General features: G+C 40.2%; 2 protein-coding genes across 9 annotated transcripts in view; both read left to right on the forward strand.

The window, feature by feature from the left end:
- Positions 1-240: 240 nt before the first annotated feature.
- Positions 241-15,158, forward strand: ece1 (endothelin converting enzyme 1). 2 transcript variants are annotated; one of them, XM_079579097.1, is made up of 19 exons: positions 241-374; positions 5,751-5,837; positions 6,948-7,086; positions 8,454-8,666; positions 8,813-8,937; positions 9,014-9,160; positions 9,875-9,940; positions 10,102-10,290; positions 10,361-10,503; positions 10,647-10,761; positions 11,621-11,731; positions 11,814-11,912; positions 12,031-12,108; positions 12,185-12,288; positions 13,157-13,267; positions 13,461-13,528; positions 13,678-13,868; positions 14,337-14,432; positions 14,565-15,158. In XM_079579097.1, the coding sequence occupies exons 2-19, from the start codon at positions 5,751-5,753 to the stop codon at positions 14,739-14,741; spliced, it is 2,259 nt and encodes a 752-aa protein (XP_079435223.1). In that variant the 5' UTR covers positions 241-374; the 3' UTR covers positions 14,742-15,158. The 2 variants fall into 2 exon arrangements, with proteins under 2 accessions (XP_079435223.1, XP_079435222.1); XM_079579096.1 differs by lacking the exon at positions 241-374 and having other exon boundaries at positions 5,267-5,837.
- A 3,536-nt stretch (positions 15,159-18,694) lies between these two features.
- Positions 18,695-25,352, forward strand: part of eif4g3a (eukaryotic translation initiation factor 4 gamma, 3a) — a 34,910-nt gene continuing 28,252 nt past the window's right edge. For all 7 annotated transcript variants that reach the window (XM_079579074.1, XM_079579075.1, XM_079579079.1 and 4 more), the window contains exon 1: positions 18,695-19,287. In XM_079579074.1, coding sequence (XP_079435200.1) covers positions 19,124-19,287 — 164 coding nt within the window. In that variant the 5' untranslated portion in view covers positions 18,695-19,123. The remainder of the gene's footprint in view (positions 19,288-25,352) is intronic.

Here is a 25,352-nt window from a genome sequence, read left to right on the forward strand (position 1 = left end):
AGAGGTCACTGTTAGAACTTGAGACGCTTTTAACTAGCATGTCAAATATTGCCACGGTAATGCGTTAATTTCTACATCATATTTCGAGAAGGTGGAGTGAGTTTACTTTCAGACCTTGTGAAGTAGTCAATGTACAAATGCGTGTATCCGTGTTTGCGGTAGCAGGCTGCATCCTTCAGTGCAGGGGGGCTCTCGGCTCGCTGTTCTAAACGACCGGCCAACTTCCTGGCGGTGGAACAGAGCGCTATCTTGACGCAGAGGCGCGGGCTTTTTATCTTTGACGAGCAGAGGCTGTCCCACTGTCCCATGAACTGTCCGCGGTCAGAAAAAGCACGTTGGAGTCACGGCGGTGTCACTGCCCCGCTGTCAGCAAGGTAAGCAAGTGTCCCGAACTGTTGACTGTAAAACTTAACTTAGCAGGACTTAGTTGTGTTCTTGTTCAGCGATACTATTACCGATTGATTAGAAATACTATATATTAACTCTGATGAGCTCCGCCGCCTATTTCTATTATCTATATCTATTTCATTGTGTGCCTGCCCACTTGAGTGTTAAACTATTTTTTTTTATTTTTTATAACTGTTCACTTTATTATCACCCCACAGTTCCACTTCAACTCACTTCTGTTATTGTGCACGAGGAGCTTCTCAATCTGACACCTTCCATTTCCTTTTTGCAGTGTGTGTTGTGTTCCAATGCATACTATAAAAATCCCTGCATCTCTGAGCATTACAATCATTTTAAGTGGTCTGGGAAAATCCTTTTTTTCTTTTTTTAGCTGCTCCTCTCCTCTCTCTAGCTGTAGCCTACTGCCACAGAGCAGACAGTCACAATAAAGATAGAAGCTGTAGACTTTTAAGGACAAAAAGAGGAGTGGAAAGAGTATGTTTGTTTTGGGTTTGTCTTTTCTCTGGAATTGTGACTTCCAGAGAATGTTTTTAAAAAAAAAGTAATTTGCATGCCAGACACTCGTCAGAGAATTGTGTGTCATGTCTCTGGAGTTCCAGTGCAATGCAAGCGATGATTCATATATTAGACTTTGTTCATCTGCCCATGCACTGACTTGTAACAGTCACTCTGCAGCCTTGAATTCATGATGTAAGCCGCTGTTTTCTAACCTTCCTTTGAGTTGACTCTTTCAGAAATGGTATTCCCCGAGTGCTCCCTACTTCACTGGTGTTGCTGATTATTGATTTGATTTATTGGCCTTTTTTTTATAGCTGCCTATTCAAACATGTACTGCAAAAACCTTGGATAGGAAGCCGATATACAGGCTCCTGTACCTGGCAGGTCAATTGATCGTTGTTGGAGTACTTGAGTAATCGTCTAGTATTTATATTGGGCACTGTGTTTACATTGTGGTTGCTCATTACACTGGTCACATGACATTATTGTGAGTTTGCTGAGCCTTCAGGGCACCATAACAACAGCAGGAAGAGGTAATCTCATGTTGTTATCTATCTCTGTCAGGAGGTGGAAAATCCTTTTTTTTAGCCAAAACACACCTGGGTCGTCCAATCTGCCATAAAGCTTCTTGCTTTGACATTCAACATAACGCATACAGCTGGGTGCTTTTAGTCCAAACAGCATTATTGTAACGTGGAGCTAGGGGTTTCTTGGCTGGGTGCATGTAACGAAAATGTGAGCTGTCTATTTCAGATACAGTGCTAATTAATCAGAACGGGAAAGCTGGCTTCTTTTCATGAGGCAATACTAAAAATAGACCCTACGTGTTAAAACCTCTCAAAGATTTACAAAGCCACCCAGAGGAAAGCCGATTGCTTGAGAAAGTCCTTTTTTTTCCTTTTTTCTTCTTTGGTTATGCTGTATTATCAGGGTGTTTTCTCATGAGGAAACAGCCCCTCTCTGTTAAAGCAGACGTTTCCAGTGCTGCCTGTTTTGACGTCAGAGGTCATAAGCTGTGGCCTGCGACAGCTCAGCTTTTATCGGTGGCCTTCAGGGGAGCAAGTTGGGGACGCAGATTTCCACACAGTGTTTGGTCTTCTTATTGTGTCGATTAATTCGCAGGATCATGGCACATGCTGTACAAAACATGGAGTTGATCTTTCACACTGGCATCGCAAACATAGATTCAGTGTGCTGCTATAGTGATGCCAGAGAACAAACTGAGACAAAACTCAGAAGCGTGCCTGTGTTTGTGTGAGGTTTTGTGGTATTTGAAGAATGTTTTAGCATAATCAGATAAGGGTCAACTGATCGCTTCAGGTTTTGCTCGTAGAGCTGTGGTTTCCTTTTGCTCATCTTTATTGCATGACACACATTTTGATAAAACCGAAAGTTTTTCTGAACTGAGAGGTTGCATTCTTGGTGATGCACTGCCAGCTTTAGCCTGGCTCAGTTTGCTCTCTACAGTCATTTAGGGAGTCTCTAATCACTGGTGTGAAGTCTTTCCACATCTGTCTCACTGCCTACTTCAGATGTACTGCTGAGTTTCGTTTATTCTTTACTCTTTACTCTTTGTCTATGACGCCCCTGTTGCTGTTTCAAACATAATGCCATGTTGTCTTTTTTATCTTTGAGAAAAAGCAACAACACTGCATGCCTCTGTTTGCAGTAGCCTATCCCAAACACAACATACTCCAGTTGTTCTTGGAGGAACGCCTCCGTGCTACAAATAATCAACCGCTTTGGAGGATCAGTGACGAATTACTGACGCATGTTTGTGGTTTACAGCCTTTGGAAAAGCATGGCCTCACAACCATTACAATACTGACCCTTTGTGCAGTGCGGTTTTGTTGGATGTGGATGCATCTTGTTTTCATTGGGGAAATGGACACTGGTACAAGTGTCCGCAGCTGACACAAGTCACATGACCTGCTCTTCAAGCATTTCGCCACTGCATTCAGATGGCTGTCATAAACATCCACACACATCCTTCCTCATACACATATCTGCTGATGGTTAGTAGTGAGTCTACAGGATTATGAAGCAAAAAGCTATTACTAAAGCATTTTGAAGTGCACATGTTTTTTCCCCTCTAAAATTAGGGTTTCCGCGAGGCATTAAAAAGCATTAAAAGTCATTAAATGAATTATGCCAAAGTGAAGGCCTTAAAAGAATTTTAAAAAGTAATTGAAAAGCATTCACTAAAAAAACAAATCATCAACATTTCTCAACTATTTTTTTACTGCATAAATTCATCAAAAATGCAAAAACTGTGGTCTTAAACAAATTGTGCAGCAGTTTTGACTGAATTCTTACACAATCTCTTGCTCAATAACCCTTTTGAATAACAACATTTCCCATCATTCCTATGTGTGATTCAATAAACTTGTAAAAAAAACCATCTTGGCATGTTGCATTTCCTGAGATTTGCATTTGTGGCATTAAGACTATAGTGTTTTAGGCATTGGAATGACATTAAAAAGCATTAGATTTGACTTGCTGCCAGAAACCCTGACAATAAACATTAAGAACAGCTAAACTTTGGAGTCTATATTGTTGATTTTTATATTTCTTGGGAGAATTAGAGATGCCACATTGACCCTGTTCTCAATTCAACAGGCAGCTGGATTGATTTAACTCGCTTGTTTGTTATTGGACCCCATTTTCTGAATTAAAAGTCATTGTAAGTGGAACTGTACAGTATTAGATTGAGGTATCATTCTGAACAGAATCAAAAGGATTCTCGGTTTGTTCAGTAGCGTTCGGTACTGAGTGGAAAATCAAACAATAACAATGGAAACACGCCACTCAATTTTCAGGCCACGCTTTTGCTAGACTTTGACATCAAACGCAAAACTTCATGCATTCTATAATAGGGCTTTGACTGCCTAATGTATGTGGAAAAGCGCCGTATGAATTGAGACCGTTTACTGTTACCATTTGTAATTCATCAAGACTGATTGTAACTTTAAATATTGTAATGCATTGTAAAATCAGCTGCCTTTATTGAAAAGGTTTTTTCAGGCCGTACCTCTGAGTGAAAGAAAGCTACTATTGAGTAGCAGGCTTTCAGCTGTAGGTCATTTGAGTCTATTTATGTAATCGAGTAGGCTGTCCTAAAAACAATTGATGGGCTCTTCCTGCCCCCTCCCTCGTGCCATCTCCCTTGTGTTATGTCCTGGGTGTCCTGATTTAAGCTGATGAACTGCTAATGGAGGATTTTTACGTGCATGAAAGAAAATCTTTTGTATGTTGTTTGAAAATATAGTGTAGTCGTTACTACGCTATACTTTGTCACATGCTTGATAGACCACATTTTACAGGAATCCGCACTCTTGAATTAACCAGATCTTTTGTGGAATGTGTGTTTATGCGACCCAAATGAGTTGCAAATAAAGCATGGTGGTGTGGTTCTTCTTTTCCCGGATTTGTTTGGAAATGCCTGTCTTGGATTGTGTTCACTGGATGTTAACACAGGATGATGCAAGCCAGAGCTGCAGTGTCTTCTGTCAGGAAGATTAGACATATTCGCTGCACACTCACTGTCAAAAAGGCTGTATCTAAACGGTGAGTAAAAGTACAGCAAGTCAAAAGGGCATTTCCTGCATTAACCCCCGTTCATGCTTTAAAAATAAAAATGTATACCTGAGGGAATGTTTATATCTATGTTACTAGCAGATCAAGAGGCTACCAAACATTTGCTCATGTGCAAAACGAGTAGCACGTGATATGCAAAAGTGGATCTGCAGCATGAGTCTTTTGGCTATGTTTTAGTCATGCAGCATTCTCAGCACTAAAACTGTAATACAGGCCATTTCAAGTGCCCACAAAACAGTGCTTTATTTTCAGCTTGCACATGCCTTGATAAATAGAGTATAAGGTTAGTACCACCCTTTCGTGGATGGTTTTGCTAACTCTTTATACAATTGAGTAATATGCTAAGCTCTCCTACTTCCCCTCATCATTGATATTAATATCTGTATTGACTATTTTCAATGCACATGTAAGAAAAATGACCTTTTAGAGTTGTAAATGTAAGCAAACAAAATTGAAACACAAATGTTGTTTTAAAACAAATCAACTTCCTATGTGCTATCTACCTGTATTATCTCTGTAGATGGCGGTAGGGATCTGTGGTGAGGGTTGAGACTATCAGGTAACGGTTTCCAAGGGAAGCGACTACAAGCATTTTGTGGGATGGGCAAAAGTTTTTTCCAAACCCCTCCCCCAAGCGTAATGTGTCCTATAGAAGAGGCACTGGGTGTGCACTAAAACAGCAACGCTCCCTCCCCAAACCTAAGTGAAAACACATTGGGGAATGCACAGCTCCCCTTTCCACTCTCAGTTGTAGTCTGTGAGTCAGTCAGTGGGTCTTCCTGTTTTTCACTAGTTCCGCTTTCTCCAATTGTCATTTACATAGTACAGAGACTGATGAGGAAGTCTGGGAGCGAAGAATTCCCACGAAGGACAGAGTATTTGAGTATAAAAAGAAGATGTTACCGACTTTGAGGAGACGTGATTTAGCCCGGGGTGATCATGCCAGAGCATTTGCAGCTGAAGATTGTTTTTGGTGGAGTTGAAAAGACCATATAAGTTAACCCAAACAGACGAGTTACTTTTTTTTTTATTGCTGTTGTGAAAAGCTATTTAAAGCAAAATACTTGAGCAAGACAGAACCGGCTGGAAAGACTGGATTCCTTGCCATGGCTTTAGGAGTGAAACCTTATCCTGTATAGCCTTGGTGGCTTCAGAAATCTACACCTTGCAACTCTTTCAGTCGACAGTGTGGCACAACAGGGAGCATGGAAGCAATCCGACAGTCATTCCTCCATTTAACCTTTCAGATGTCATCGTACAAGAGGGCTACGCTGGACGAGGAGGACCTGGTAGATTCCACAGCGGACGACATCTATCCCTCACAGCCCATGCAGGTACTCGTACTACCAAATGTCCAAATAAATTGCAGGACATGCCCCTGTGGCTTTGAAAGGTACAAATGACAGATCTTCTAAAGAGTGTTGTTAGTCCTGGTGGTTCTCGTCTCTCCTTAGTCTTTGTTTGTTAAAGCTGGTCCAAGGTTTAGCATTCATACATTATAAGTTCGCAAGGCTTCGAGTTGGTTAAACAGATTCCTAAAACAACATGGGCAACGCTTACTATGACCTCACTTGTAAGTTAACTATGTTGTCAGTGTCTCACATATTGCTGAAACATTCTTCGTTGCTTCCGTGTTCTAGCCTTCACAGCCACTTTCACAGTAGTAATTAATTCCACAGGTTTTTCTACGAACCACACTCATGACTTAGGAGACACATCCGGCAGGTTTTGGTCGAATTAAAGGAGAAAATGGAAACGGTACAACTTGCCGAGTAACTAACTTAAACAAAAATCGACTTCAGATCCAAACCACTATACAATACAATATCCAAGCTTTAAAAGTGTTCAGACAAAGGCATTCACTTCCCCATTGCCCCCTTTTTGACATTGTGTGTTTTCAGAGTTTTCATTCCAATGGAAAAGTATCCGTGCCGGATTTTGTTGAACTAGAAAAGACGCAACAATAGAAGAATGGGTTACCTTATCTGCAATGAAGCTCTCATATTAAAGAGGCAGCGATGGTGCTTTGAAAATGCGTTATTAGATACTGGTTGTTGTCATGTGAAATATTCATCGAAAAGGAAGAACGTCATGTTTAAATTGAACCATAGTTTATAGGATTCTAGCCAATTGAACTTCAGTACCTTCTTATACAAATATCGAAATTGACATTCACATGAGAGTGCCAGGTTAGTCGAGTGGATACTTTTGATTGTTTTGACTGATCGACTATGGTTTACGTTAATATTAGTCGCATGAAACTAAATATATAATAGTATCAGTGCAGTCTTCCATCTGACTGAGATTTAGACTTTTTACGGAGTCAAAAACCAAAATGCATGGTATTTCTAGTCTTGATCTTCCTAAACGTTGCAATATCTTTGTTTTGCATAGTTGCTTGCCTTTATGTCTCGTTATTTACATGTCATTTTCTGTCTGTGCAGGTGACTTTTCTTCAAAGCAGGGGTCCTTTGTGTTGGTCCGATAAGACGCAGAGAGAGAGAAGGCTCCTGTTTTTAGTCTGTCTTTTATCTTTGGGCTTGTTCATATCTCTCATCACAACCGGAGTCTTCTACAAGCAGAGTAAGTCGGAGGGATTTCTGTGTGGATTGTGATTCTATGATTTGTATGGGGAACTTTACTGCACCTGCACAGTAGCATTTTGCAAACACCTGAATATCTTGTCGTACGGGGTCTGATTTAGTTTTTCAAGCTGCACTACCTGTGTTACCCCGGTATCAAATCGTGAAAGCCGCAGGTATTTGAGTAAAATCTCTCAGGGGTTGCCCAACTGTATTTCTAGATCTCACAGACCCTCTGCACGTCCCGTTTGTTAACTTGAGTTCATTAGAAGCTCGTCTCAGCCAGAGTTCATAGCGAGACAGTTGATACATGAATGAGGCTAATGCTAATGCTAAGGCCGTGCTAATTTAGCCACTGACATCACACACAGCAGGGTGTGTTTTTGTATCACAAATGTCATGTTTAACCTGCTACCTGAAATTAATATGATTCTTGTATTAGGTCCGTAACCTGGATAAAAACAGACTTTAAAACGAGGCTAATCTGATGTCTGAGCAATTGATTTCAAGTAAAATACTATTATAAAGAAATACAAAGAAAAAGGTATTTGAAACATCTTTGAAAACGCTTCATTCATAATTTACTTATTTTTAGCCACTCCAGTTCCCATCATTAAGGCTTTGTACACTAGAGGGAAGTAATAAGCTGTTTCCTGCACATCCGGATATCATCAGTTTTGAGAGAATGTGTAATCCGTCTGTCCTCGAGTAAATTAAAAATAAAATGATCAACACTGGAAGGCAGGTTTGAGGTCACTGTCTGGATAAATTAAGGATTTTCCTTTTTTTTTAAACTATTTTATGGACAGGAAAAGGACAAGGAAAATATTAAATGTTGGGTTGATATGCTTTAACTCAGATTAAGAAGACTCATCCTTTTTATTCTGTTAGGTTTAAGTTAGTCCTTCAAAAAATACAGTCCAATGAACGTCTCCCTTGCGCGTCTTGATGATGGTAATCGCCGCAGTTTTACCATCATGTCAAGGTAGTGTCTGCGCTGGTTTCCTCTGATTTATCCAGGGAAAAATATAACCACTTCCTCCCATTCAGGCTTGCATGTCATATCACACTTGAAAAAACAAAACAAGAAGAACAATAGCGGATTTTCCAGCAGTGACACTGACTTTTCACACACATATATCTGATACAATGGGATACGTGAAAAAGATTCTGTGCAACGCAACCTCCCTTCATCTCCCACTGACATCCCTTTGGCAGACCTTTCTTTACAAGCTTGGAAACAAATGGTTGCTATTTTAAACCTTCATAAATGGTCTGATCAGGATACAAAGCGCTGTGTGTCCCAGGGCATCTATGGTATTTGATTTCATTCCAATGTTGATTTAAGCAAACTCTTCTCATTTCCAGCTCATCCAGGCCAGTGTTTGTCAGAATCATGCATTACTGTGTCCAGCGCCATCATGACAGCCCTGGACCGGTCTGTAGACCCCTGCCATGATTTCTACAATTTTGCCTGTGGAGGCTGGATGAAGAGCAACCCACTTCCTGAGGGCAAGTCACGCTGGAGTCCTTTCAGCAACCTCTGGGAGAAGAACATGCTCATAATGAAACATTTACTCGGTAAGAAGCTCAAACTCTGAAATCGGTGTGTCCTTACGTGCTTTCACCTAAGGCAAAGGCGGACCTGTTGTCCTATTTCCCTTTGACATACAAGCTGCTTGGTTTTTGTTCCTGTCCCTTTACGGGTTGTGTCTTTATTGGGGTAGAGAATACAACAATGAAAGGTCTGAGTAACGCAGAGGAGAAAGCCCAGCGATATTATCAGGCCTGTATGAATGAAGCCAAGATCGAGGACTTGGGAGCTAAGCCGCTACAGGAGCTAATCAGCCAGGTTTGATGATTTTGTCAAGTCATTGACACTCAATAAATACTTTTCTGTATCTTTCATTTGAATATTTTTGTTTCAGTTAGGAGGATGGGCCTTGAATGAATCCTGGGACAAAGATAATTTTCAGGAGGTGTTACGAATGGTGTCGGCTAACTATCGCGCATCACCGTTCTTTACAGTTTTTGTCAGCACAGACTCCAAAAACTCCAACAGTAACATTATCCAAGTAAGTGGATTAGATATTTAAACTTGGTTACCTATGGAAAGTGTAGGCCTAATCCTGTACTTTATCTTTTAATAATATGTTTCACTTTTTGGGTTCATTTTGTCAGACACTAGGGTTAGAGATGTTGAAATCTTTTACCTTTACATTTTTCAGCAGCCAACTGCAGGCCGTCATCAGAAGTATCCACGGCGTGCGGTGACGTGTCACTTATCGGTTGTTCTTACTTCTAAGGCGTGACCAGCCTGATGGTCCCAACAGGTCCGACAGACTGGTCACACCCCCTGCCGCCCGGATACAGGGCGACAGGCTGGTCACGCCTCGGAAGTAAGAACAACCGATAAGTGACACGTCACCGCACGATGGTGATATTTCTGATGAAGGCCTGCAGTTGGCAGCTGAAACATTAATGAGTAAATAAAACGCAACATGCAACGACACCTGCAGTGGCGCTTATGGCCTCTAGGGGCATGAGTTACTTAGTACTGCTTAAAGTCATGATTCGATAGATCTCTACACACATCTTGTTATGTCCATATTAATCATATTATATCATTTTGGCCACTGTTGATTGGACAAGAGAATTGATCCCCTTGTACAAAGTCATGCGAGCAAAGCAGATGATAAAAATCTGCAACCTGTAGTCTTGGCGCTGAGAACAGCAAGTAAGTGGTGTGACGGAGAGGTCTGTCTCAACGGATGTTTTCAAAATTCCAGGTGGATCAGTCGAGTCTTGGACTACCTTCACGAGATTACTACCTCAACAAAACAGCAAATGAAAAGGTGAGAGTGCGCTGTATACATTGCATGTGAACCAAAGGTTTTATCGCTATGGTAAACAAGCAATCTCAACACTGCATAGAGTTAAGCTGTACATTATACAGAGTCCTTATCACATGGCTTTCATGCATTCTTTTAAATTGCTCTTCTCTGCTTGACCTCAGTATCTGACGGCATACCTCGACTTCCTGGTGGAATTAGGGGTTCTACTGGGTGGCTCAAGAGAAACTTCTCAGAAACTAATGGAGGAGATTGTGGACTTTGAAACAATCCTGGCCAACATCACAATCCCTCAGGATGAGAGGAGGGACGAGGAACTGATCTACCACAAAATGGACGCCAAAAGCTTATCCGTGAGCACTGTTCATTTAATCAGAAGCATAAACCTGTTTTGTTTTTAACAAGTGTGTTTTATTTATGCAGACATTGGCTCCTGCAGTGCAATGGATGCCATACCTTAAAGAAGTGTTTGCTCCTGTGCCACTCAATGACTCTGAGCCAGTGGTTGTTTATGCCAAAGAATATCTGGAGAAAGTATCTGACCTCATCAACAGAACAAATAAAAGGTTAGATGTGAATGAATGTGATTTGACTATGATTCCATAAAGGCTTTGGATAAAGATGGTTGAAGTATCTTAGAATTCATACAGTTCATATTTCTGTAGATGAATTGAGTAATAACAACAAATCGTTCTTTTTCTCCTTTCAGTCTCCTTAACAATTATATGATAATGAAAGTGGTGAGAAAGATGGTGTCCATTTTAGACCAAAGGTTTCAGGATGCTGAGCAACGTTTTCTTGAAGTCATGTATGGAACAAAAAAGGTAAAAGCTTGAGGGGATGTAGTATTTCTCATCGGTCATATAATACCAGACAGTTCTAAGCAAGTTTACTTGTAGAGTACATCTCATACATTAGGCAATTCAGAGTGTTCACAGCTACATTAAATTACAAGAAGTCGATGCAATCAATGTAAAACCTCCATATGATCATTTATTTATGATATTAAAAGAGTGCAGGTACAACTTGTAGTTGCCATATCTGCAGCTAAAAATAAGCTTCAACATCGTCATAGTTGAGGCATGATGGTCTGCTCCAGAATTTAGATGCATAAAACTAAAATGCAGCCTAACCGTGTTTAATACTGACTCTGGACACCAGCAGGAGACCACCCTCTGAGGTTCTCAGAGCCTGAGATGGTTCATGTGGCTCTAACATGTTATACATGTACTTTGGAGCGTGGCCATGGAGAGACTTGTACTCAAGCAGGGTTGTTTTTAAGTCCAGTCTCTGAGCGTCAGGAAGCCAGTGCAGAGACCGGAGCACTGGATTAACATGGATGTATATCCTGGTTTTGCACCGAGCAGCAGAAGCTCAAGTCCTGGTGTTGTATTGTTGTAATCTTACTGTGCTTTTCATGCCAATGAGGTAAAAAGAGTAATAGTTTATTGGAAGAGGAAGCATGGTGTGCCATTAGCAATAGTATATACTAACAAAGGATGTGGCCCACGGCCAAGCAGATGTGTTTGGACACTTCTGTTCCTGTGTAGGGCTTTAGGAAAAGAAATTATTATACAAACCGTTGTGTTAATAGACTTGTTAATTACATAGATATGGTTTATGTGTGGTTTATTGTCTGAATAATTAATTTAACTATTTGTTTGTTTATTTGTTGTTTTGCAGAGTTGTACTCCTCGCTGGAAGCTGTGCGTTAGTGATACAGACAGTGCTCTTGGATTTGCACTTGGAGCCATGTTTGTCAAAGATACCTTTGCTGAAGACAGCAAAACCATCGTAAGTTTTGCTCCTTAACTGTGAGCTACTTGTCTGAAGTATGTCTACAACCTCCCGACTTCACTGCGTCCCTTTGGTTCAGGCTGAGAATATGGTTGGAGAAATCAAATGGGCGTTTGAAGAGAGTCTCAAATATGTGTCATGGATGGATGCAGAAACTAAAAAAGCAGCTAAAGAAAAGGTGGGAAACTCTGAATAGATAGGGTATCAATCTAAGACAGAGTTAGTCATCATGACATACTGGAGTGCCACCTACTGTCTCAATTCTTTAACAGTTGCTTTAATGTTTAATCCCATAGGCAGATGCAATATACAATATGGTTGGGTACCCAGAGTTCATAATGAATGGTACAAAGCTGGACAAGGTGTTCAATGATGTAGGTAATAGACTGTACCAATGAACAAAATGTTTATTTGATCTCTATACTTATAATGACAATATATCTTTTTAAGTTTGAAGTGGTTTCAGAGCTTTACTTCCAAAACGTCATGCAATACTACAATTTCTCCGGCAGAGTGACTGCTGACCAGCTGAGAAAAGCCCCCAACAGAAACCAGTAAGTTAGCCACAAAGAGTACAGTGCAAACTCAAATGTAATCTGCTTATGTATATATTGTGTTTATTTCCTGAGTAGTTCCTTTGTCCCCTCCTGGAACCGCCACCTTTACGTGGTGGAGGGGTTTGAGCACTCAAATGATCCAGGGAGCTATGTTGTCGGGGGCTTCATGCCTCTGGTAGGGTCTCCCATGGCAAACAGGTCCTAGGTGACGGGTCAGACAAAGAGTAGTTCAGAAGCCCCTTATGAGAGACCAACAGGCCCAGTTAGAAACATGAGGCCGTCCTTCCTTGGACCCACAACCTGCAGGAGGAGCCATAAGGGGCTGGTGCAATGTGATTTGGGCAGCCCAACAGTTGCCCCCACGACCCGGCAACGGAAAAGTGGAAGAAAATGGATGGATGGATGGATGGATGGATGGATGGATGGATGGATGGATAGCTCCTTTGTATGTTTTTAACCAAAGAAAAATGATAAGTTTAATACTTACTTACTTTAACTTACTTTACTTTAAGTAAGGAAAAGAGTCAATTTATGTAACCACAATCAATACAACGAGCCCATATAATTTCATATACAGACATCAACACGTCAAAAGACGCATCTCGTGGTTGTGGAAAAGATGATGGTCAGTCAGAAACTACTGAAATTGATTACAATTGGAAGGGTAGTGAGGAACTATTAGGAGGAAAAATTAACTGTTGACAGAAATGGATCTTGTGGCATTGCAGAAGCTTATAGAAACCATGCCACTGTTAAATAAATAATTAGTGTGTGAGTTTTGTTTTTTGGTGATGACTTGTTTTCCCTGTCCAGTGTATTTAACTATACATATACTGACTTTGGCCTTGCATAACTCTATCCACAGATGGAGCATGACTCCTCCAACTGTCAATGCTTACTACAATCCAACTAAAAATGAGATGGTCTTGCCAGCAGGGATTCTTCAAGCACCCTTCTACAGCCGGACATGGCCCAAGTATGTACATTATTTCAGGTGGACAACAACAACAAAATCAGTTCATAAACATATTTCTAAAGAAATACTTTTATGAACAAACGTGCACAAAATTCTGTTATTGAGTTAAGTTTTTTTGCGCAACCTGTACTGTATAAACAGTAAAAATGTATTTGTGAATTTTATTGAATTGCAACATAGCATTTCTCTCCAGAGCTCTAAACTTCGGGGGAATTGGAGTAGTGATGGGACATGAACTGACTCATGCTTTTGACGACCAAGGTGAGTATATAAAATAATTTCCACCGAATGAGAAATCTTTAATGCTCATAATAACACCTTTGTTGTCTACAATTCTATTGAGACATTAATGTTAAGCCTTTAATACAAGAATATAATTAGAAAATGTCATGCTGTCAATACTTTCAAAGGACGCGAATATGACAAAGACGGAAACCTGCGTTCTTGGTGGAAAAATTCGTCTGTAGAGGCTTTTAAGAAGCAAGCCCAGTGCATGGTGGAGCAGCATGGAAACTACAGCATCAATAAAGAACCTTTGAATGGACGGCACACTTTGGGAGAAAACATTGCCGACAACGGAGGACTTAAATCTGCTTACAAAGTATGTATCATTGCACAAGATGACGAGAAGGCAAAGTCACCAGTGTTATTTTTGTCCTTTATATGAATCACATAAATGTGGGGATTTATCATAGTTATCCGTAAACTGCACTCAGCATTTCACTTCCACTTTTTAAAAAAAACATTTATTAATATGGGTTTCAGGCCTGTGTGGGTGTGAAGGAAAAAGAAACTGGTCTGATTTACTGTGGAGTCTGAAAATACTGTATAACAGGTGGCAATGAGTGCCCTCTGATGACTTCTTCACATACATACATACATACATTCTTTCCATGTAATCAAAGGTCATGATGTGAAAGAGAGATGAGTCAGTCTTCTGAAGTGAAAGCAGCCTAGACTAAAGAAGGAAATGGCATTTAAAAAGAAAAGGGAACAAAGAAAAAGTGCACATACGAAACAGTTTGTGCAGTCACTTCCCACTTACCATTGACATTTTTGTTCCTTCAAGGCTTATGCAAAGTGGATTGAAAAAAATGGTGAAGAGCCAACACTACCAGCCCTGGGAATGACCAACCAGCAGCTGTTTTTTGTAGGATTTGCTCAGGTGTGTATTGAAGTGGCTATTACTCACAATGTTTTTAATACTTCTACTCTTCTCATCAGACTGAAGAAGACAATTTTTGTTTTAATTGTTTAATAGACCGCATGTTTTCATTGTGTCCTCATTATTCTACAGGTATGGTGCTCAGTCAGGACGCCAGAAAGCTCACATGAAGGAGTGATCACAGACCCCCACAGCCCATCAAAATTTAGAGTCATTGGTACCATTTCAAATTCACCTGAATTTTCAAAGCACTTTGGCTGTAAATCTGATGCACCAATGAACCCTAAGCACAAGTGTGAGCTTTGGTGATGCCAAATTACAGTTTGTCAACTGGGGATGAGAAGGACAATGGGAAGGACATGCAGACAAATCTATGCTCACAGAAAACTTACGCAGCACTCAAAAGTCGTCTGCTTTAACCACGTTATGTTCATTATTGCTGCGCTTGCTCTTGGTAGGAGACTGCAATTTAACTTTTTCTTTGAGCAGTTTATGTGACTGTGAAGTTTAAATGTAGTCAGAAAAACGCTTTAACACTGGAACACTGTTTTTATTACAGCTTGGGTTAACCACTGATGCCACTGCTTGTCTGTGACAAAGTGACATACAAATTGTACTGTATATATTTATTGCTTGTCACTTTGCTATTTTTCTTCTCACCACACTTTTATAGTTTGTTTATATTATATATATACAGTCCCGATCAAAAGTTTTAGGCCGGTTGGAAAAATTCAATATGCAATGGGAAGAAATGTTTTTTTATCATCGTTGGGTTGCTGAGCTGCATAAGCAGGGCCTCTTGTAGCGAGCCTTCGCTGCTGAGAAGTCAGACAGTAATTTAGAAAGATCCTGAAGAATAAAAAGGTCCAAGTGGAAGATGCAAATAAATTTTAACAGCACTGAGCTGGAGGATTTGATTTGCTGTCTGTCGAGACACTGGACAATTCTCAAGGATGTCCCTGTTCCTGAAGAAAAAAGCAGCCCAGATCATGTTGGCGAGTAGCAGTGTTAATTTTGACAACATATTTTAATTTAGTTTTAGCTTTTGACTAAAATTTAATTTAATTTTAGTCGAGATTTAGTCGAAAAAATCTTTTCAATTTTAGTCTAGTTTTAGCAGTCGACTAAATTTAAGACTAATTTAGTCGTCTTTGCATTTATAATATTCATTATAATCATATTTAATCCAGGTCCTTTGCTTCATGGAGCTGCTCCCACATGAACAAAGCTCAGAGCTGCTCCTTTGGCAGAGAATTGACATGATCTGAGGCTCTTTCAGATGGTCATTAGAAGTTTGGATGATTTTAGTCTCTCCTTTTCATTTTTATTTAGTCTTATTTTAGTCGACTAAAATGTCTGGACATTTAGACATAGTTTTAGTCTCTTTTAATTTTGTTTTAGTCCAATTTTAGTCGTCAAAAACATCACTTTGACTAAAATTAAGACTAAATATTTTAGTCGACGAAATTAACACTGGCGAGTAGAAAACATCTCAGGAAGTTGTGCTTGTCATGCCAGTAACGTTGGAAACCATCAAGACCATCAAGGTTAATTTTTTTCTCATCAGAGAATAACACTTGCTGTCACCTTTCATTGTTCAATGTTTGGTCTCTAACAAAGTCTAAATGGACAGTTCTGTGGCGTTCAATTAGACAAGGCCTTTGAAGAGTTTATGTTTTGTTTTTGAAGCCCTTCAGTCGCAGATCCCGCCTGATGGGTATTGGACTGCAGTGCGCTTCAGGAACTGCCTTCATTTGGGCTGAGGATCGTCCAGTGTCTTGACGGACAGCCAATCGAATCCTCTGGCTCAGTGCTGGTGACATTTTTTTGAGTCTTCCACTTGACTTTTTTGTTGCATAGCCCTCAGGATCGTTTAAGAAATTCAAAATGTCTGTCTTACTGCGTCCCACCTCAACAGCAATGGTGCTGCAAGCGGCCCTGCTTATGCAGCTCAACAACCCGACCACGTTCAAAACCAGAACTTTTTTCTTTGTCTCACTTCAGTTTCTTCTTATTGCATGTTGAAGTTCTGCTTTTTTTTTTTTTTTTTACATTTTTCAACTGGTCATAAACTTTTGATTGGAACGGTATAGGCATATCTTATTTTATATTGTGTATCAGGGACCAAAATTGTATAGCTGAATGTAAAATAGGGCACTTCAAGCACGGTTTGTTCATAAAGTAAAAAGCCAATTTGTTTGAGCCCATTTCAATTGCAACAATGCAACTCCTTCCAGTTGTGAATTCATTAACCTGCTCTATGCCTTTTTATGTGAAAGTGACATAAAAAATATTTTTGTGTAGTAAAACACTTGTAAAATGCACGTGTGTCTTGTTTTACTCCTGAAAAGCTGGCCCTTTCAACTTATATAGCACTTTTCCACCTACATTAGGTAGGCACTTTACAACAAGGATCACCCATTCACTCTCTCATTCATACACCAATGTATGCAGACACTGGAGGCAACATGGGGGAAGTGTCTTGCCCAAGGACACAACGACAGTGTGCTTCTTTTGAAACCCCCGACCTTCCAATCATGAGACGAACCGCTCAACCAACGACGCCACCTTTACATTTTCTAAGTAAAACATGACTTTGAGAAAAATCAGGAGATGTCTTGGACTAAATATACCTGTGGTGGTTCAATCCAAGAGGGTTATTTCAGGTTTTAAAACTCGATCACCTCCCCTACTCCTGTTGATTTTATTGATGTATCGCCTGACCTCTGAATTGTTTTTAGTTGTTTATCAGCAAAGTAGACGGCATCAGAAACTGTGCTGACCCTGTCACTACACATCAACAACCTTGAACTGTTATAACCGTTTTCACCTGTCTGCTTAATTTATTGCACATAAAACCAACCACTTGCCTTTCCACCAAACGTCTTAAAGATGCAGAGTTGAGCCTACCATTTTTAACCATTATCAATCTATCTCTGACTGTCCTGTCTTCTGTCCCATCTTCTTTTAAACATGCGGTGGTTCAACCTCTTTGAAAAACTTTAATCTCCAAGCTGCAATTTTGATCGAAAGTTTTAGAGAAAAATGTAGGCCTATGTATATACAGAAATGTTTTGCACCACCAACATCTTTGAGAGATTTCAATCAGGTTTCGAAGCTCTGCACAGCACAGAAACAGGCCTCATCAAACTGTTTAATGACCTTCTTTTAACCGCAGACAAAGGGGAGACTGCAATTCTTTTAGACTTGAATACGAATTTTGACACAGCTCATCAGGCAATTTTAAAAGATAGTCTTAAATCGTGGACAAGCATCTCTGGCAATGCTCTCAATTAATTTGTACTTCCTCCTCCACCTCAAATGCCTGTTGTGTGCCGCAAGGTTAAATTTTCAGTCCCGTCTTATTTTCTATTTATATAGGCCCTATGCTGCCTTTAGGACATGCTATAGTTCGCTGTGTCCATCCTTTGCTATGCTAATGACACACAGATATAGCATACCTCCCGGTGAGATCAAACTACCCCAGGAGTTTAGCTGCTGTGTTACAGTGTTTCAATGATGTGAACAGTTGGATGGCGCAAATCTTCACAGATCATTCCTATCAATCTGCCACAGTCGGTATCTCATATTCATAATCACCTCTGCCCCTGTCCACCACTCCCTTTGATGCACATTGACATCATCTCTGATTCACAGCTCACTTGAAAAAAACACCCAATCCGCAAAATTATCAGAATAAAAAAATCCCCACTGCCTCAGATTTTCAGGCAGGTCCTACCTGGTGGTCTATTATTACAGACCTTTTTTATAGTCTACTCCGCTTTGTCCTGATTTAATCTCGAAGCTTGGGAGCCCACTTGAAGGTCAATATTTCACAAATGTTTTAGATGGTGGGTCTTAAACCTGTGGCTGTGAAGAGAGAACATTGGTATTTTTACTTTTAAGGCAGTAGATGGCAGTATGGTGTTGTATGTTATCTATGGTTGGAATACGGCCACAAAATCAATGTTTACACTTAAGTAATAGTAGTGTATTTTTAGTGTATTTTATAAAATAAATCAACATTTCATCATATTAGACACGTACTCATTGATACCAGTTGCATACATAGTATAATAGTTTTTGATTACGCTATTTTGATTTTATAGGCTATATATATTCTTCTTAATTGTGCCAAATTACTAAATCCCCTTTTCGTAACTCCCTTTTTATAAATATTGCTAAAAGCTTGGAAAATGTGATTCATCTTTGTTACAGTGAATTCTTGAGGAAACGAGTGATCCGTAATTGGCCGAGAATTGCCGAATCATCTGTCCTGCCCGGACTGCTGGAAGCGGCCGCAACGCCATGTTGGCGAAGTCTCTCATCTCTGTTAGGAGAAATTATGGGAAAAAAACACTTTTTGGGAGGACGAGTCAAATCGCCGAGGGACACTGAAGATTGCGGCGATTATTTCTTGTAAAAGAAACGAACCCAGCCGGATCCGCTGAGGTTCCGGACGGGCGAGGGAGGCAAACCTCCCGCCGTCCCCATGAATTGCACCGCTGATCCGAACAGCGACTTTCCATGAAAACGAACGTTTGTGTTGCTATTTGAGCTTCGTTATCCCGGTTCGTTAAAGGGATTTGGGGCCTTCAAGAATTTGCTACGATTGCTCAATGCATGCAAGCTAAGCATTGTTTGTGACCGTCTTTATTTGTGGATATTATTTTATTTGTTAATTTGTTGCGATGAGTTTGCCACCCAAAGTAGTCTCTAAGCCCACCGCTGTCGCAGTTAGCGGACCTGGAAGTGGCCCCTCTCCGTCGAGCCAGCTGCGGGCTACCCTGACCTCGGTATCTCTGCCGCCGGGAGCTCCAACAGCCCCTCAGCCCGGTGCTGTCCCGCCACCACAGTATCCTTTGACACGGGCAATGTAAGAGTGATCGCATGTGTTGTATTTCACCTCATGACATTTACTAACGTGCGTTTTATTGATGAGGAACCAGAAGGCTGAATGCGGGTATCTCGGTTTGGCAGCCAGGGTTCTGTGAGGGGAGGGTACCATTAGCATCATGTTAGCATTTTAGCTCAGCATGCTAAGTACCGTGCTAACATTAGCCCATGGAGCCGGTGTCACTGCAGTCATGAATGTAGTTAAAACCAATGGAAACATCATTTCAGATTGGGGGGGGTTTGTGCTCCATATTGTTCACATGTTCGATTACTCCAGGTTCAATATGACGCTTTACATTTGATGAATAAAAACGATAACGTAACACTGTCATCCAGCAAGCGGTGCAGCTTTCATTACCGGTGACCGGCTTTGTTCATTATTGTTGTTGGCCACTATCAGCAGTTGGCCCAGTAACTGTAAAAGCGAAAGCATCCTGATTTTGTACACGGCATCATTGGAGAAAGCCGGTGCGCTCTCAGACCTACCGTCAGCCGCATGGGGGCCCCTGGGACATGGAGATTTGTGTTCATATTCGTAAACAATCACAAACTGGCATAGAATCAATTCAAAGGGGGCAGTAAAAATAAAAGATGAGCATCATTAATATTTATTTCTGATCCTCAAAGCGTGTGCTTAACCCTAGTTGAGAAACAACTTAGTTTAGCTTAGCTTTAATACCAAAAACATTGGTTGCATTATTGTGTCTTCTATAGATGTTGATAGCAAACGAGTTAATTAACTGAAGCGATCTCTTGATTTATTTACGATTTGGTGGCAAGAGTGATGGAATATGGGGTGAACTTCATTGCTTATCTGTAGCCTTTTACAAACATGCACATTGATATTCTGACAGATCCCAGGCGGCTCATGGGAGAAGAGCTGCTTCACAAACCTACCCACTTTTCTTACCCCGAGGCTAAGGGTTGCCAGGTCTCAGTGGCCAAACCCACCCAAAAAATATTTGAAAATCCGCAGCTATATGACATGTGTGGACTTTCACATGTGTTTTACTTGTTTACAGAGCCCATGTGCTCCTCTGATAATATGGAGCTGCCCTTTTCTCACTCTCACTGAAAAAGCAGCTCTGAGAGGCTTGGATTTTAGACTTTGTCATTTAAAACTGGGATGTTCATGAAGAAATAAGATAAAAACATCTTATTGTACGCATAGAACAGTACGACCAAAACCTATGCACAGCTTTTTTGGTGAGGCTTGCAAAGTTGCCCAATTCCGTCATCCTGGCAACCCTGCCCAGAGGAAGCACTTCCAAGCCCCTAGTGCTGAGTGCGGCTCATTCTTCTTTTTGCCCAGTGAAAGTGATGATCTGTGGCCAGCTTGGGACTCTCTCCATGTGAGGGGAATGTGTTCTGATGGCTGAGTGGATGACGCTCTTACATCGCAGCAAGAAGGTCCTTGGTTCAATCCTCATGTGAGCCTTTCTGTCTGGATTTTTCTATTTACCCTCCTTGTGTCTGGGTGGGTTTTCTCCAGATGTCTCAGTTCCCCCCATCAACCAAAAAACATGCACAATAGGTTAATTCTCCAGCCAGCTAGGTGATTCTGATTGTTCTGACCCATCTGGAGATGAGTCCCCCGGTGCTGTACTGGGGTCGCCCACTGCCCCATGCGGGTTGCCCCAGCGGCATCGAAGGATGGGTCATGGATCATGTCACATTTCCTGTAGTGAAAAAATATCAGCATTTACATCACACTGAAGACTTCTCTGGTTAGCTTTCGTTATTAAAAACAAAAGAGCCTTAGGGGGCATTAAAAAGCATTAAAGTGGATTCAAACTGACATTAAATCTAAAATTATGATGATGCTCAACAATTTTTACTGTACTCTTTCATCAAAAAATTCCAGTGATGGTCTCTTCAGTTGTAGTTTTGGCTAAAATTGACCAGAAGTTGCCCGTTTTATCCAATTCTCTTTCCTCTGTTTTAAGATGATCTTAAATCTGAAATGAAATATGTGCTGATCTATTTCAGTGTTTGTGGCATTACATTATAGTATTTGGGCATTAAAAGAACATTCAATTTGACTTGCTCCTGTCTGCCATATAAACCCGGGTATAGGAAGTGGGATTATGAATATGTAAAACAACTTCTACATCTGAAAAAATCCTGAGTAAGTCTAATATATTGTGATTTATTTCATTATGGCATATGCTATGGGCACCCTGAATGTTTGCATTTTGGTATTGTATTTTCCAAGTTAGTTGACTAGTAGATTAACTGTTCCTGAGTAAGTGATTTTTGCACTTAATGATGTGATACCTTACATAGCAGATAAGACTCACATGTGGTCAACATTTGATACTTAACTGTGGCTGCTGGGTTAAATTATGCAATTGCGGCGGCACTGGCAACTTAGGCTAAAACAGTGGCACATACTCTCAGTACACTGTTCTTTATCTAACTTGATATAAATCTGCTGTAAGCAACAAAAGTCTTTTCTCTCACAAGTTTACATCAGAGTGCCAGAGCCTAATGTCAGCTTTGTATTAAAAAGTCTTGTGCAGGGTTGTGTTACTATCATGTACAGGCATTAGTTGAGACCGAATAGTGGGGCATGTGTGCAGTGCAGGGAGGGGGGAGCTTGTTTCCTGGTTGCTGGAGAAACACCTAGCGCATGCGTCTGCTGCTGCACTTGCCAGACAATGGCAGCACTGCTTAGCATTCAGAGCGAGAGGCCAAGGTGGTGCTTCCCACCATCTGCCAACAAAAGCCCAGGTCACTCAGGCTGGCTAGCCCTGCCTTATTTCTTTCCATCCCCCTCAGCTCACCTCGGGCACAGTCGAAAAAGTGAGCTTTTCCATATTCTAACTTATTTTTTGTTGTATTTAAGCATCCTTTCAATTCTTACGGTCTTGTGTTTTGTTTTGGTTTTAGTTGTTATCTCAATGCAACTAACATTCCCAGAGCTTACATAGGCCATTTAAGGACATGATGTGTGGATAACTGTTATGATTTTAGTAATAAACATGAGGAACAGCATGCTGGGTTCTTTAGAGAGGTGATCACTTCCTTAATTCATAATCTTTGGGCCAGTGATTTGTGGAGATTTGGATGAAGCTGAAAATTTGCTATGCATTTCAGTTACTCTCAATGACACACACATTCCTTGTGTATATACACGCACACACATACCTTGTGTATATATATATGTATATGCATGCATTTCAGTTATTCTCAATGGCACACACATTATTCCTTGTGTGTGTATCTATATATATTTTTAATAGTGGAGGAGATTGTGTTATTGCTCATGATTTAGTTTGCAAGTTTACTTGAATTTGCCATCTATTGTTTGAGCTGTAGTGAAAAAGCAGCCTCAGCACCAGCAGGCAGGCAGTGACAGCTTTGTTAGCTCTGCTTTTATCCAACTGTGTGTGCGTGTGTGAGCGTGAAAGAATGGCCACTAGTCAAGCGGGGAAAAGGAAGGTTTGTGTCTGCACCATCTGGGCTGTCTCTACTCACTTCCTGTGGATGAGATGGAAACCTCTTCCATTTATACACCCAGGTAGCCCCTGCCAACAAATCAGGATTAAAAATACATTTCTGTGAAAATGAGAACACAGGTAATTTTGTGTCAGATATGCACACAAAGTACATTTTAGTTGTGGGCTTTGTTTTACATTTTCGTTGTGGGATCTTGGATTGTGTCCATCTTGTGTGCATTCTGTTACACATTGGCAAGAGCCTGACAGTGCAGTGTGAAATCCTTGAACATTCTGTTCACTGATTGGTAATATGGAGTAAGAGCAGCTTATTAAGAAGACATGAATGTCATATTTATGAACGTCCTTAAATGTTATCTTTGTTTTTGTTTCGGAGTGGTTTTAAAATACTTCGACACAATAACAATATTAAGGTCTGCAATTAATATTAAACAATATTCAGTATGAACAAAAACAGAAGCTCCTGCAAGGTAAACGTGTCATGTTCAAATGGAGGTAAATAAAGAATTGTTTTTTGACGGCAGAAATCTGTAATTATTTTTTAAAGAAGAGTGTGTTACAAATATTATGGCATTTTCACGGAAAGTTGAGGTACTGTAATTGTATTTTCATTAGATCTAAGGTACCAATTCTAATAAGAAGCCTGTGCCTATTGGACTTTCTTCTCTTCGCTCTTTTACCCTTATACACACGGCACTTAAGTGGCTTTACTGTAAGCTAAGCATGGGGTTGTGACAGCTTGTCTATTTTAAAGGCTTATAGATGACATTGCAGTAAAGTAGGGAGGAATAATTGACCAAATTCCAGACTTGGCAATCAGTAAGTAGCCTATGTTGCATGTGTAGTAGACACAGAACATGTGCAGATATATTTTTTGAAGCACTTCAGTCACAGATGTCTCTGGTTATTGGGCTGGAGTAATTTCTTAATTTGGGTTGAGGATTGTCCAGTGTCTTGACTGACAGCCAATCGGTTCCAACCATGCAAAATGTGAATTATAGCCATCTTTCAGCTTTTCTTAAACTTTTTGATCTGGACTGAATATGTATGCTGTATATGTATGAATTGTATAACAACAAAGCAACATCCAACATATTGTGATAGATAATTTCAACTCCATTCTAAATGGTCATGCACAGCAGTCATATAGCAGTATGTATTCAGGAATGATGATTTCTAACCAAAACCATGCATACTATTTTATCTTTTTTCTCTCTGAATATGGTGATGTACATGAGTCACCAGTTTTTCTACCGTGCCATTTTATTGCCCTGATTTTTTTCTCCCCTGACATGGTAATTCTCTTGTAAGCTTTAGGTTGACATCTCTCTTCAAGCAGAAAATTAATGAAGATTTCCAATGTCTAATTAGTGCACTCAGCCACTTAAAAGCCCGTGTTTTACACTGGTACAATTCAGAACAGAATGGCAGAATTTGTTTTTTTAAGAAAAAGGATGGTCCTCATGGTCAGGAATACCTTGCCTTTGTATTGCAAGTTATGAGTTTGACGGGTGAAACCGGAGTCACAGAGAGAATATGCAAATGCCACTCAAAACAGCTGTGAGATCTTTTTACTGTGAGGCAGGAATACTAACCTTTTAGTCGTTCTTGGTCTCTGATCTTTAAATTTCATTCCATACAGGCAATAATTAATAATCACACGCAGACATCACCCAAAGAGCGGCTTGTCCACCAAATTAAATGAATTGTGCCAAATTAAGTCTTTCAATGTCATAAAAAAGGCATTGAATCTATATTTCTTAGGTTCCTACAGAAAATGTTTAATTTTAATTTTGTTCAATAAAATTATATACAATAGTTCCCCTTATGGAGCGGAACTTCGAAAAATCTCAGTCTTCATCGCATAAATAAAGGTCAAATTAATTAAATACAATTTTGTAGAGATGCACCGATCTAGCTTTTTTGCTTCTGATACCAGGTTTTGAGTATCTGCCGATACCCGATATTTACCGATACCACTTTCTTAATAGTGGCTTTCTCTGAGTGAAACATTTAATTGACTGTTTTCTCCATTTTAAGATCAATAAAGTCATATTTTCTACACTAAATATCCTTGGGTATATAACAGGCTTTAGGTTACATTAATATAAATAACTCACATGATGTGATCTGATCATTACAATTATGTCAGATCAGTTATTTCTTTAACTAAAATACAAACACTTGGCTTCAGCAGTGGTTGATTTTATTTTATTGGGCCACTTTAGGTATTTCTACCATAGTTTCTGTGCCAGTCTTGATTAGTTTTCGTTAGCATGCTAGCTTTAGCATACTGATGCTAACCGAGGCATTTTGTGTGGCGATCAAAATGCGTTTGGAGAGGTTGAAACTAACTGTTTGAATTTGAGTTTGAGCTTTCCAATGATATACAGCATGCCCATGATCACTTAGATTTTGGTGGTAAATTTATGTTCTTAAGGCGTTGAGAGACAAAACTGGCATCAGTTCAGTATCGGATATTTGTTGCCAATACCCGATATCGGATTTTTTTCCGTATCAGATCGGTGCATCCCAACAATTTCGACTTTCAGCTTGCTGCTCA

This window comes from Gobius niger (genome assembly GCF_951799975.1).
Source record: "Gobius niger genome assembly, chromosome: 20".
In the NCBI taxonomy this organism is placed as follows: Eukaryota; Metazoa; Chordata; class Actinopteri; order Gobiiformes; family Gobiidae; genus Gobius; species Gobius niger.